At 40.5% G+C, this 13245-nt stretch overlaps 1 protein-coding gene across 6 annotated transcripts in view; it reads left to right on the top strand.

Annotated features, from left to right (window-relative positions):
* Positions 1–152: 152 nt before the first annotated feature.
* LOC123522002 (zinc finger protein 567) overlaps positions 153–13245 on the top strand; it is an 88842-nt gene continuing 75749 nt past the window's right edge. For 2 of the 6 annotated variants that reach the window (XM_045292875.1, XM_045292870.1), the window contains exons 1-4: positions 532–629; positions 2794–2854; positions 6021–6147; positions 6402–6497. In XM_045292875.1, the coding sequence (XP_045148810.1) occupies positions 2846–2854; positions 6021–6147; positions 6402–6497 (232 nt within the window). In that variant the 5' untranslated portion in view covers positions 532–629; positions 2794–2845. Of the gene's footprint in view, positions 264–531; positions 630–1478; positions 1592–2793; positions 2855–6020; positions 6148–6354; positions 6498–13245 lie in introns of those variants that run through there. The other 4 variants (XM_045292872.1, XM_045292871.1, XM_045292873.1 and 1 more) reach the window with 4 other exon arrangements.

The following is a 13245-nucleotide window of genomic DNA, read 5'->3' as shown; positions in this document are numbered from 1 at the left end:
TGTGTGTGTGTGTGTGTGTGTGTGTGTGTGTGTGTGTGTGTGTTGGGGCGGGGACAGCCCTCAGTCACATTTGGTCACAAGAACGCTCCGTTACAGTCGCAGGGTGATAAACCTCAAGCCTCCGCCGACCGCGGCCCGGCGAGAAGTCCCATTCACAAGCTGGATCGGAGATGCTCCGGCGGACACGCCCCCCAGACGCTCCAAGGCACCCGACCGAGTCACCTGAACTCACCACGCCTATCTCCACAACCAACGTCCACCAGGTTAGCGGGTGCTCGCCGTCGGGAACGGCGAGAAACAGGACCACGGCCGGAAAAGCCCGGCGCGGACCCGCGCAAGCGCACCGGAAGCCGGGGCCGCGCCGCTTCGCCCGGGGCCGCGCGCGCGAGTGCGCAGGCGCAGGCCCTGGCCTCGGCTGGGGGAGGCCGGTGCTCGCGGGGCCCTGAGAGAGAAGGCCGCGGAGGGGACGGGAGCGCAGGCCCCAGAGGGCCGGCCGGGGCAGCGAGAGCCGCGCGAGGCGGCCTCCGAGGACGCCGAGAGCCCAGGCCGTGCCCGGTGGCTGTTAGAACGGGAGCTGGCGCCGCGGGGTTCGAGCACCCAGACCCGTGCGAACCCGGACTTCGGGTGTGGTCCGTGGGCGTGGCGCGGGTGGGCGTGGTACACAAGGGGGCGTGGCGCGACTCGGAGGGAGCACGGGGACTGAGCTCTGTGTACACGAGGGGCAAGTTATCTGGCGCATACACCACAGGCGGTGTGTCAGGCGGCGCGCACGTGCGAGTGTGTGTGTCTGTGTGTTTAACGGTGTGTGTCTGTCCGATTTGGTTTGGATGCCTGCTGGTTCTTTATGTCTTCTTGTGGCCAACTGTTTGTGAAAATGGGCACAATCTTACTGCTTTGTGGGTTTTCTTGCGCGTGTATCTGCGTTTAGATTAGATGTGAGTAGTGTTTGAGACTTTGGGGACACCCCTGAGTGACTTGTGAAGTGATCTTGTGACTTTCCATGCACTTGTGTAATGTGCTGTCTTAGTGTGTGAGTGGCTTGTGGGACTGTGGTATTGTGATTTTGTGAGGTATGTTTGAGTGAATGGAACGGTAGAGGTGTCAGTAAACCTACGGTTACATATGATAGCTTTGTGACCATGTTGACCCACTGGATGGATGAACGACTGAGAAACTTTTGGTATGATCCTGCCCAACTAGATATGTGAGATTTAATTAGCCGAGTATTGGCTGTTAAGTTGACCCCCAGAGGTATGACTCAGTAGCAATTTCGCAAATATAGAAATCTAAGTATTGGAAAGAAAGGTAAGATTTTCCTAGGTTCCAGATGGTTGGGTACACCATAGGAAGTAAACACCATACGTGCTGAAAGAAATAACCCTCCATGAGTGTAGTAACCAAACCAAAGCTATTGTCACAGAGTCAATTCCAGCTAGCATGAAGGAAAAGAGCAAGACAGATTTTACCCATAACTACTGCTTTCAACACTCCTGGCTGAACTCCATAACCAGCTTCTTCCAGCAGAATCAACTAATAACAAAGTACTTGGAACGTGTAGAATCACCAGGCCAGCCACCTTTTAGAAATTGAGGTAGCTATTTTGCTTGTTAAAATATTTACTGTGGAAGTTAAAGAGGCCCCGGGGATACAGTGCATCAGCATTCGGCTGTAACTGAAAGGTTTGTGGTTCATACCCTTCAGCCACTTCATTGGAGAAAGAGGAGGCTGGCTGATCCTGTAAAGATTTAATGTCTCAGAAATCCTACCAAGCAGTTCTACTCTGTCCTATGGACTCAAAACTCAAGACTTCATTTATCAAAAGATCTTCTCTGTCTAGATTGTTACATGCAAAATGGAAAGGGTAGAATACTTGGTCAGTTTCTTTCCTATTTCTGCTACCTGTACTACTAAAAATATTGTTAAGTATCTTATGCTTATATTAACTATTGATAAAGTAATGATAAATAATAGCTAATTTTCTAATTTTAACTGTGCTTATTAAGTAATATGATAAAAGGAAGTCAGAGGAAATGAACTAGAGAAATAATCCACATAGTTCCAATATATAATGGAATGTAGTATGATAAAGATGGCATTTCATATCCATTGAAGAAATTGGGATTGTACAAATGTGATTAAACATCAAACATATAGGAGAGAAAATGTTCAAAAGGCAAAATACTTTTTTCATATGAGAAACTAAGAAAACATTTTTTCTTATTTGCAAACTGAACTTTACATTTAAATTTTCTTATTTGTAATTTTAAACTCACTAGAAAAATAGGCATTCTATAAGGAAACAAATTCCTTTAAATTCCTTAGAACATTATTTTCATTCATCATAAGAAATATAAATCAGGTTTATAATACAGACCATAAGCAGAGATTAGAAGTTATTTTATTTTATTTTTTTTTTTTTGAGATTAGAAATTATTGTCAACTAAATTCCTCAGAATGTTGGGAGTCCGGGTATTCACATCTAACTGTGAATTGGTAAAAAGTGTTTGAAAAATGATTTGAAGATGTAACAAACCTGTGCTGTATAGGAGTTGGAAGGTTGAGCTACAAGGGCAAAATGCAATGTCCCCTATCTCCAGGTTACAACAGGTTACCCAGAATCCATTCCGAAGATGGGTTTCTGACTTTGGGGAAGGAGAAGAGTTTGTCCATGTGTGGGATACAGAGAGTACACCTTGCCTAAGTGGCGAAAATTAATGCAAATTTGCCCGAGTTATTCTGGGAGATATTCACCCCAAGTACGATTCCTTACATCCTCCATCTCTGCCTTTCCAGGACTCTTCCCAGAGCTCAAAAGAGAACATCATCTCTTTCAAAACTCAAAGCCATGTCTCAGGTGAGATGTTTCCTTTCTCCTTTCTGAAACAGCAACACCCCCACCCCCATCCCACGTCTGCCCCCCTGTTAAGGGTGTGCGAACATTTGCTTCCCTATTTATTCTGGATATTGGACTTCTTTTCATGAAACTCGTTTTTAGTCCAGGTTGGCTGGGGTGAGGAAAACAAGTAACCTTATTTGGAAAATTTAAGGCAGTACTCTCAGGGCGGTCTCCCAGGTTGCACTTTGATTCTCTTATAGATTCTCTTATTTATGGTAAGACTGTTCCTGTTCACAGTTTCTCTTGAGCCAGATACTCTTTAACCCTCGCCAAGTATACATGCTAGCTGGATCCAAGGCTAATCTGTCGATTGGGTATGTCATTCATCAATGGTGTCGGTCTTCCCCCAGAAATGCGGCTGGACCATATCATAAGAATCAGTTATTCTTAGATTGGAGGTAGAATTAAGTGGGAGCCCAAAATTCATTCATATATTTATGGTTTATATATGTCTCTGGTTCACTTTAGAGATATCAATAACATTTAATGATAGTGAACATTATAAATCATCCTCTGGGGCAATAATACTCTTGATAAGAGCATTAATTTAGCCAATGATAATAGAGTTTAAAGCACTGTTGAGAACAGGAAATTATACAAGTATAGGCTGGCTTCTCAATCCATGAATTGTTGACTTGTACAGATTAAATTAAGTGACATTATTTACACAAACAATGGGGTTTGGTGAAGGGCAAAACTTTCAATAACACTCATTCACAAAGGCAGAACCATGCCTATCAAATTAATACATATCAGAAAGCAAGCAGGTAATTAAAATAGTAGATATATAATAGTCCCGAGCCACTGCTCAATAGGCACCCTCAAAGCAACCGAACCAAAGTCCAACTGCCAATTCCATAAGCTTGAGATAGCAGGCATCTGCTGCTGCTTACCAGGTGTTTCAGCCTTCACAAGTCCAAAGGAGTACGAGGCGGGGTACCCCCAAAAAACCCACCTGGAATTGTGCTGAGCAGTGCAGAACTTTCATAGTACACATTTTTCCCAGTGAGTGAACATTGAGCAACTTGCTCTAAGTTAGTGCACTCAGTGGCATCACCTGGGAAGGTTCTCTGGTCACAGTGAACTTTTTCGTAAAAGTATGATAGAACTTCCGATTTTGTGATGGCCAATTTAAGAGAACAGCATGCAACTGTGAAATTTTGTTTCCTGCTTGGGAAAAATGTCAGGGTTACCAGCCCCTAACACATCATCACAGGTCCGGTAGAGGCAATTGTACAGCGATAATAAGTAAAGATTATAAAGTCATAGCATGAGAGAGAGAAGATATAAAGTCATAGCATGAGAGAGAGAAGAGAGATTGAAATAATGGAGTCAGACATATTTTATGGCAGCATGCTCACCTCAGCCTCACTTGGTCCATATGAAGAGAGATTTATTGCTAACCAAGGCTTTTATATTCTCTGGGGACGTGCAAGCCCCCTAATTACAGGTGAATACATACGCCACAGAAAAGGGTTGTGCTACAGGTAATACAGCAATGGGAGGGGTGTGATCTAGGGGTATCCACATAATAGGAAGGGGAGGTGATGGGGGTACACATGTGACAAGATGGGTGGATCCTAGATTCAGGATGGCAGCCTAACTTTGGATGTCACTGACCCGGTTTTGACCTGTTCTCTGGCTCACTATAGAAACCATTATCAGTAGGGTGTAAACCCACCCTACAGGGACCAGACTAATAGTCACAAGCCTTTAGGGAGAAGTAGCCCATTGTCCTTAACAGCAGGGAGTGGGCCCAACTTGTGGTGGGATCAGACAATAGTCTGGCAGTTGACTGCCTTGAGGGAGGTAACTTGACAATCATTTACCATTAGCTGCAAGCAGTGTCCTAAGTCTAACATATATTTGGGAGAAATCTTTCTGTGTCCCACAGAAAAATGCTTCAAATACTGTTGTGATGTTCTCTGAACACAACTTACCAGGACAGCACTATGGGAAAAACTTAAGTGTATGAGTAGTTTTCTCATTTCAGAAAAGTGAAATGTTGATTGATGACAAACCTCATTCTGGATATCCACCAACTTCCCTAGTGGATGAAAATGTAAACCTGTAGTATGTTTGGAGTTTGTTCCACCAGGTCAGACTGTTAATTAAGCTTTCTAGTTAGAGGTTCTGAAAAGATAGTGTAACTGTGTGACAAAAAAGGCCTGATTTGTGGCAGATGGGTGACTGTCTGCCACCACAACAATGCACCCGCTCTTGCAGCCATCTCAGTGAGCCAGTTTTTGGCAAAAAAACAGCATGCCTCTCTTGTCCCTTGCACTTTACTCATCTGACCTTGCTTTATGTGACTTCTTTTTGTGTCCATGAATGAAGAGGGACATTAAAGGACAGCGTTTTAATGCCATAGAAGAGGCAAAGAAAAAAATGAGGGAGGTGCTGCTAGCCATTTAAACAGATAAGTTTCAAAAACGTTTCCAGGAATGGAATCACAGATTTGACAAATGTATTAAGTGTAAAGGAGAGTACTTTGAAGGTGATAAGGTTATTTTGTAAAAAACAAAAAAATTAATAATTTATAAAGGAGGAAGAGTGGAGGAGGGAGAGAAAAAGTGAGGAGCTGATACCAAGGGCTCAAGTAGAAAGAAAATGTTTTGAAAATGATGGCAACAAATGTACAAATGTGCTTGACACAATGTATGGATTGTGATAGAGATGTATAAGCCCCCAATAAAATTATTTTTTTTAATTAAATACACAGCTTTGAAAAAAATTCTGGTTTTTAGGGCACCCCTCATATTTTTAGCATGAGATAATAACAAAAGAATAAATTTTCAGTCATTTTTCTATAACACATAAAACAAGAAACCGAGTTTTGACCAGTTAACATGTTCAGAATTACCCATGACCTTAATGTTACGGTTGAGCTGGACAGAGTAGAACTGCCCCATAGAGTTGCCAGGGCATCTTCACGGAAGCAGACTGCTACATCTTTCCCCTGTGGACTGGCTAAGGGCTTCAAATCACAGACCTTTTGGTTAACAGCCAAGTAGTTTTAACTACTGTGCCTCCGGGCTCCTTTTATGGTCTGAACTAAGTCACCAGTATCTAGTTTTCACCTAGTTCCAATCACGCTAGGATGAACTTCAGTGTTTCCTTACAGGGATCAGTGTCATTCAAGGATGTGACCGTGGACTTCACCCAGGAGGAGTGGCTGCAACTGGACTCTGCTCAGAAGGCCCTCTACAGGGATGTGATGCTGGAAAACTATTGTCACCTCATTTCTGTGGGTAAGGAAAATTAGAATGTTTTGATATTATTCTCTTTCAAGAATTCTTGAAACATATGGAACTTTGAATTTCAGGGCTCGGAGGTGGTGAATCCTTCTTGTTAGCAGAAAATATGATTATGCTTATTGCAAGATATTAACTTTGTTAAGATGTAAATGTATGCTTCATTTGCCACCCTGAAGTTGTATCTTTCTCTTCCTTCAATAGCTCTGAAGCCCAAGCAGCTTAGACCAAGTCTCATTTTTCATTATCAGGGTTTCACATGACTAAACCCGACATGGTTCGCAAGTTAGAACAAGGAGAAGAGCTATGGACCACAGAAAGAGATTATCCAAGTTGCATCTACCTAGGTGAGTCTGACTAGATGGAATCCATTCGACATTAAATCTCAATCTGACATTTCAAAGTGTTTTTAGGAAACGTTTTTTACTTTTTAAAATCTTAATAATCCTAAAAGAAGTAATATCTCATTGTAGTTTTGCCTTACGTCTCCCGAATGGCTAATGATACTGAGTGTTGTTAGCGTTTCTGTATCTTCTTTAGTGAAATATCTATTCAAGTCCTTTGCTCAATTTTGATTGGGTTATCTTTCTGTTGTTCGTTTGTTAGAGGTCTTTATATATTTTGGATATTAAGCCTTTATATGTAGCTCCCAATCTCTTCACTTTGTTATTAAAACCCTTTGTTGAAGACAGGTCTTAGGTTCTGACTCAGTGACCCTCAGTACACAGAATGAAACACTGCCTGGTGCTTTGCCATCCTCACAGATTTCCTGTTTGAACCCATTGTTGCAGCCAGTGTGCTGATTTAGTTGACAGTCTTCCTCTTTTTCATTAACCTGCTTCTTTACCAAGCATGGTGGTCTTCTCCAAGAAATGGTCTCTCCTAATAACTTGTCCGAAATACATGAGGCAGAGTCTTGCCATCCTTGCTTCTAAGGAACATCTTGTTAGTGCTTTTGGAAAACCTACTATATTTACTGCTCTTTGCCAACACCGTAGTTCAAAGTAGTCAGTGTTTCTTCAGCCTTCTCTATTCATCGTCCTGTTTTTGCATGCAGGTGAAGTGATTGAAAATACTGTGACTTGGTTAAGTTCAACTTAGTACTCAAAGTGACATCTCTGTTCTTTAACCCTTTAAATAAGTTTTGTGAAACACGTTGGCCCAGTGCAATGTGTCATTTGCGTTCTTGACTGCTGCTCTCGTAAGTGTGAATTATGGATCCAAGTAAAATCAAGTCCTTGTCAACGTGAATCTTTTCTGTTGATCATGATGCTCCTCAAGTGATCAGGATTTTTGTCTTCTTTAAATCGAGGTGTAATCCATACTGAAGGCTGTAGTCCTTGATCTTCATCAACTTGTTCAAGTTCTCTTTGCTTTCAGCTAGTGAGATTGTGTCATCTGCATCTTTCAGGTTGTTATGAGCCCTCAATCCCGATACAACATTTTTCTTCATATTATCCTGCTTCTTGTATTATTTGCTCAGCATATAGATGGAAGGAGTATCGTGAAAGGATAGAACCCTGGTGCACATCCTAATTGTAAACAACACAATATCCCCTTGTCCTGTTCACACAACTTCCTCCATGCGTAGCTTCTGCACAAGTACATTTGTGCTCTGGAATTCCCATTCTTGACCTTGTTATACATAAGATGTTGAACAAAGGGCATGAGAGCTTTAAAGTGACTATCTATGGCTGATTTCCCTGCCTCTAAAATCTAAATTTTAGTTTTGAGTATCGCTATTCATATGTAAGTTCTCTCCTTGTTTGTCTTTTACTTATAGATATCTTGGCTGTTGTTACTTCCCCACTAAATGCGTTGGAGTATAGTTTAAATGCCTAGAGATCTTAAGTGTAAAGTTCTTGGAGTCCTAAAAAATATAAACCCCAATGAAGGATGACTCGTGAAGTTTCATCAAGCCCTTTTCGTTAGTTCCTCACTCTAGGATGCACACAGTTGTGATTTATAACAATGTATTTTAATTTTCTCTATTTCAGGCTTCACATTGCTTTAACTCATGTTAGTGTCTGAGAAATTCATATTTTTTATGTACAGTTAACTTTGTTGAATAATATTCTGTTGTATAAATATACAAGTGGTGTGTATATCTTGTCTTGATGGACATTTGGGTTGATTCCAGGTTTGGGGCTGAGGAGGCAGGACTGCTATATGGGCATATACTTTTATTTCCCCACAGTAAACACCTACTGATGGTATCGCTGGTTCATAGGGCAGGTGTATGCTTAGGTGTTTTTAGAAACTGCCATGTCAGCCTTAAGTATTATGCTCCTATGGGATTCAAGTAAAAATTCAATAAGAGCATTAGGAACCAGTGAGTTTATGTTAATGGAGCAGGAGAAACAGAGAGGAGTGTAGAATGGTTGCGTAACTCAAATTATACAATCGGTATTATTAAAGGGTACATTTGGAGACTGTTCAATTGGTGCATGTTTTGCCATGTATATGCTCAACGACAGCACCAAAATAAACTAGAACAAAAGAAAATTATTAATACTATTTTGTACTTTCACCAGTAATAGGAGAATTATGGTTATCCTACCTTCTTTCCTACCGTTGATGTTATCAGCATTTTCTTTTTGATCATTCTGAAGACTGTATGGTGCTATATCTTCAGTTGCAATTAAGATTTATGACCATTGATGCTGAGAATTTTTTCAAGTGCTTTTTATTCTTTGGAGGTATCCAAATAGTTTCATCCATTTCGCTTGTACAGTGTACATTTTTTCTTGGATGTTAGAAATTCTTTACATATTCCATATAGAAGCAATTTTGCCCAATATACGCATTTCAAATATTTCCCCTTGTCTTTGTGTTCCCTATTCATTTTAATAGCTGAGCACAGGTTATTAACTTGGATGAAATCCAATTTACAATTTTTTCTTTCAAACAAGATTTGCCTGCTCTTAGGTTTTGAAGATCCCTCTATTTTATATATATATATGTTTGTTTGTTTTTTCCTTCTATGATTAGTTCTGTGAACCATTTTGTTTTAAGTTTTGTGTATGAGGAGAGGGTTTTATCTTCTTCCATGTAGTCATCAATATGTTGAAGCATAGTTTGTTGAAATGAATTTTTTGTTGATCTTGTTGAAAATTATTTCAGTATATTTCAGTTTATGACAGTGAGTCAAAAGTACTGCTTTTAGGGTTCTGTTTATGTATACATAAGTTTATTCCAAGTAAAGTATGTGTTAACATGTCTGTGATCAGTGCATGACTCTAAAAGTTCTTTCAGTAGTACACTTGTCTTAATCTCATTAGAATGCTTTATCCAAAGAAATAGTTCTGATCCCATAGAAATCTATTTTAAGGTCAGGATTAATGTCAGTTTTTGACAAAACTCAAGTAGACATCTTCTCAAATTATTGAAACTTTGCAGCAAGTTTACAGGAATGCTGCATTTTGAGAAGATTTCGGAAGACCAGAAGATGAAGCAAGAGAAGGACAACCATCAGGCTCAATGAATCAGAATTGTGACTGAAGTCTATATGGAAGAAGACTATAGATTGCCATTAATGTGATAGCTATTGACGTTGGGATCTTACAAGTTCAGTATTTTCAAATTGAAGCAAACATTTTAACACCAGCAAGCATTACTTGAAAAAATTCTCAGCATCGTTGGTCACAAATCTTATTTGCAACTGAAGATATAGCACCATACAGTCTCCAGAATGATCAAAAAGAAAATGCTGATAACATCAACGGTAGGAAAGAAGGTAGGATAACCCTAATTCTCCTATTACTGGTGAAAGTACAAAATCAGCTAGCTCAAAGAGATGACCTTTCCATCAGTCTTTTAAGCAGAATCGAAGATAATGAAGATGATTAAGGAAGGAATTGGAACTGGGGATAAACCTTGGGTATACCCATACAATCCAGAGGGAAAGGTCCAATCAAAACATTGATTTTAAAAGGGATCTGTTGGAGTTCCATTCAGAACAGAGGAGGTGTGGCAACTGTGTTTAGGACCCCAAAGGGGAAATCTTGGTAGATTTTCTTGAAGGATAAATGAGCCTCAGGGAAGAAGTTTTAAGAAAATTGAAAATTATATTGATGAGGGAAAGGCCAGGAAAGTTGTGCTGAGGAATTTTCCCATAACAACAACGCACCTACTCATTCTTTGCGAGCGGTTGTCCTATGAGAATTTCATTGAGAAACCTTATTCTATCGGCCTTACATCTCTGATCTTGCCTGTCTAAACCTCAGAGAACATTGAAATGGAACATGATTTGAGTTCTCTGAGGATGCCCAGACTACTCTTTTGATGTAGTGTAAGCTGAAAAGCACAGAATTCTTTGAGAAAAGAGTAGAGAGCTCAAAACACCCTCACAAGCGTGTAGACCTACATGGAGGTGGTCGAACAACAGGAACTTCGCATTTTGGGTTTTTGTTTAAAAAAGATTTCTTTTGTAGCAATATTTTTTTACTTACCTTTACATTTCTGCTCTATACTTTCCTCTGATATGTTTTAAGCTCGTGTGCCAATATAGCTTACTTTTAAATTATTATAACTTTAAGAAAAGTCTAGAATTCAATTAGAGCTTTTACTTTGAAGAATGGCTTCAGTGGAAAGAGGAAAGTGTTTAAAATCAGATTTTTCTGGGTTGGAAAAGTTTGGAATGAAAAACAAGTTCTTAGAGCACAGCAGTTACTGAAATCTTTGCCCATTTCTCCAGTTGTTGAGCATTCTTTGCTTATTGCTCTCGTGTTATTTTCCTTTAGGCTTCTTATAGTCTTTCCTGCACAAGTTCTGTTAACCAAGGATTTGAGGGAAGTTTATACCAACTCTGGGGCTTTTCTGTGACTCCTCCATTTTAGGGTCTTGTCCTTAATTTACAGCCAGTTGGTAGCCCTGAACTCCAACCTCTGATTCCTTTGCACAGGACAGCTGCTTTCTCCTGAGATTCTGTCCCTTTTGTGCTGCATGAACTACTGAGGACAAACAGAGGAAACGCTGGGGATTTGTGGATCTAATCAGGTGTGATTTCTGTCTTTCAAAGTGGGCTTCAAATAGGTGCAAACTGGTTCAGTCAAGGTTGATGAAGTAAAATTGAAGTAGACCTCAATTTTTAAAATGTGGGTCAAGTGGAATGGTAACTGGAATGGAGAAAATTGCAGATCAAAGCCCTGAAATAAGAGATTAGAAAAGGTGTGATGGCCCTTCCAGCATCTTGAGATTGGATTACAGGCAGGACCCTGGGAAGGGGCACGCCTTGAAGTTACCATGATTAGCCACCATTGTTATTTGTTTGTCATCTAGAAACTCCCTCTGGGAAATCAAGAGCATCAATAAGCGTATTATATAATAGTCAATCTCTTGCTTGGCAAAGAAGGTGGTTATTGTTTTTAGCAGGGTGTTGACCTGTTATTTTTCCTATTCTGGTTAAAATTCCAGTTTAACTTACATTTTACAAATTCAGGTCTGTTTTCATTTTTTTTTTTTTACCATAACTGAACTATAACTGTTATTTACCATAACTGAACCAGGAAGAATCCCCATTTCAAAGCTCCGTTGCAAAGGTTGTATCCATTCCAGTTTCTGCCCTTTTTTGGTCATTCTTTAGTATCATCAAATAATTTGTTCTTACCAGTTGGGTCATAGGTTATAATCTACAGAGGGTTGTTTTAATACTTGCTCTTTTGCTATTACTTTAAGCTGGCTGGTGATGCCAGCAATTCTAAAAATTTTCTAGAGACTTTTTTATGCTTTTAAAGTGATTAAAAAAAATAAAGCAATTAAAGATTTTTAAAAAGCTTTATGTGTGTGAGTGCAGGTTCTCATAACCTATGAGAAATTTAAATAGAAATTATAAAAATATCACTAATTTAAAACAATGATCTATGAAAGATTGACATTAAAAGACTATTTTTACCAAATAGAGGAAAGAGCTGGGAGGCAAAGGGCATTTATAGAGGTCTAGATAAAGACATGTACATATGCAAATATATTTATATGAGGATGGGGAAATAGATCTATGAGCCTACATATTTATAGGTTTAGTATTAAGGTAGCAGAAGGACATTGGGCCTCCAATCAAGTACTCCCTCAACACAAGAATACTTTCTTCTAGTAAATTGGCATTCTATGATGCTCACCTTCCCGACACAACCACTGAAGACAAAGCAGGCAAATAAGCAAATGTGGTGAAGAAAGCTGATGGTGCCCGGCTATCAAAAGATATAGCATCTGGGGTCTTAAAAGCTTGAAGGTAAACAAGCGGCCGTCTAGCTCAGAATCAACAAAGCCCACATGGAAGTACCTATCAGCCTGTGTGATCACGAGGTGTCGAACGGATCACTGAAGACAAATGGGTGCATAAGCAAATGTGGCGAAGAAAGCTGATGGTGCCCAGCTATCAAAAAATATAGCATCTGGGGTCTTAAAGGCTTGAAGGTAATCAAGCGGCCATCAAGCTCAGAAGCAACAAAGCCCACATGGAAGAAGCACACCAGCCTATGCAACCACGAGGTGTCGAAGGGATCAGGTGTAAGGCATCATCAGAACAAAAAAATCTTACCATAGTGAATGATGGGGGGGGAGTGCAGAGTAGAGATCCAAAGCCCATTAGTGGGCCACTGGAGATCCCCTTGCAGAGGGGTCTCGGGGAGGAGATGAGCCAGTCAGGGTGCGATGTAACAACGATGAGAAATACAACTTTCCTCTAATTCCTAAATGTTTCCTCCCCGCTCCCACTACCATGACTAGAATCCGACCTTGCAAGTCTGGCTAGACCAGAGGATGTACACTGGTACAGATAGGAACTGAAAATACAGGGAATCCAGGACGGATGAGCCCTACAGGACCAGTGGTGTGAGTGGCGAAACAGGGAGGGTAAAGGGAGAATGGGTAGGAAAGAGGGAACCGATTACAAGGAACTATATGTGACCTCCTCCCAGGGGGACAGACAACTGAAAAGTGGGTGAAGGGAGACGTCGGACAGGGCAAGATATGACAAAATACCAATTTATAAACTATCAAGGACTCATGAGGGAGTGGGGACTGGGGAGGGAGGGGAAAAATGAGGACCTAATGTCGGGGGTTTAAGTGGAGAGAAAATGTTTTGAGGATGATGTA

Source organism: Echinops telfairi, unplaced genomic scaffold (genome assembly GCF_000313985.2).
Source record: "Echinops telfairi isolate 266 unplaced genomic scaffold, ASM31398v2 ScPeMD7_655;HRSCAF=1070, whole genome shotgun sequence".
NCBI classification, from domain to species: Eukaryota; Metazoa; Chordata; class Mammalia; order Afrosoricida; family Tenrecidae; genus Echinops; species Echinops telfairi.
Note: the sequence above shows the minus strand (reverse complement) of the source record. Positions and strands in the feature narration are given on the sequence as shown.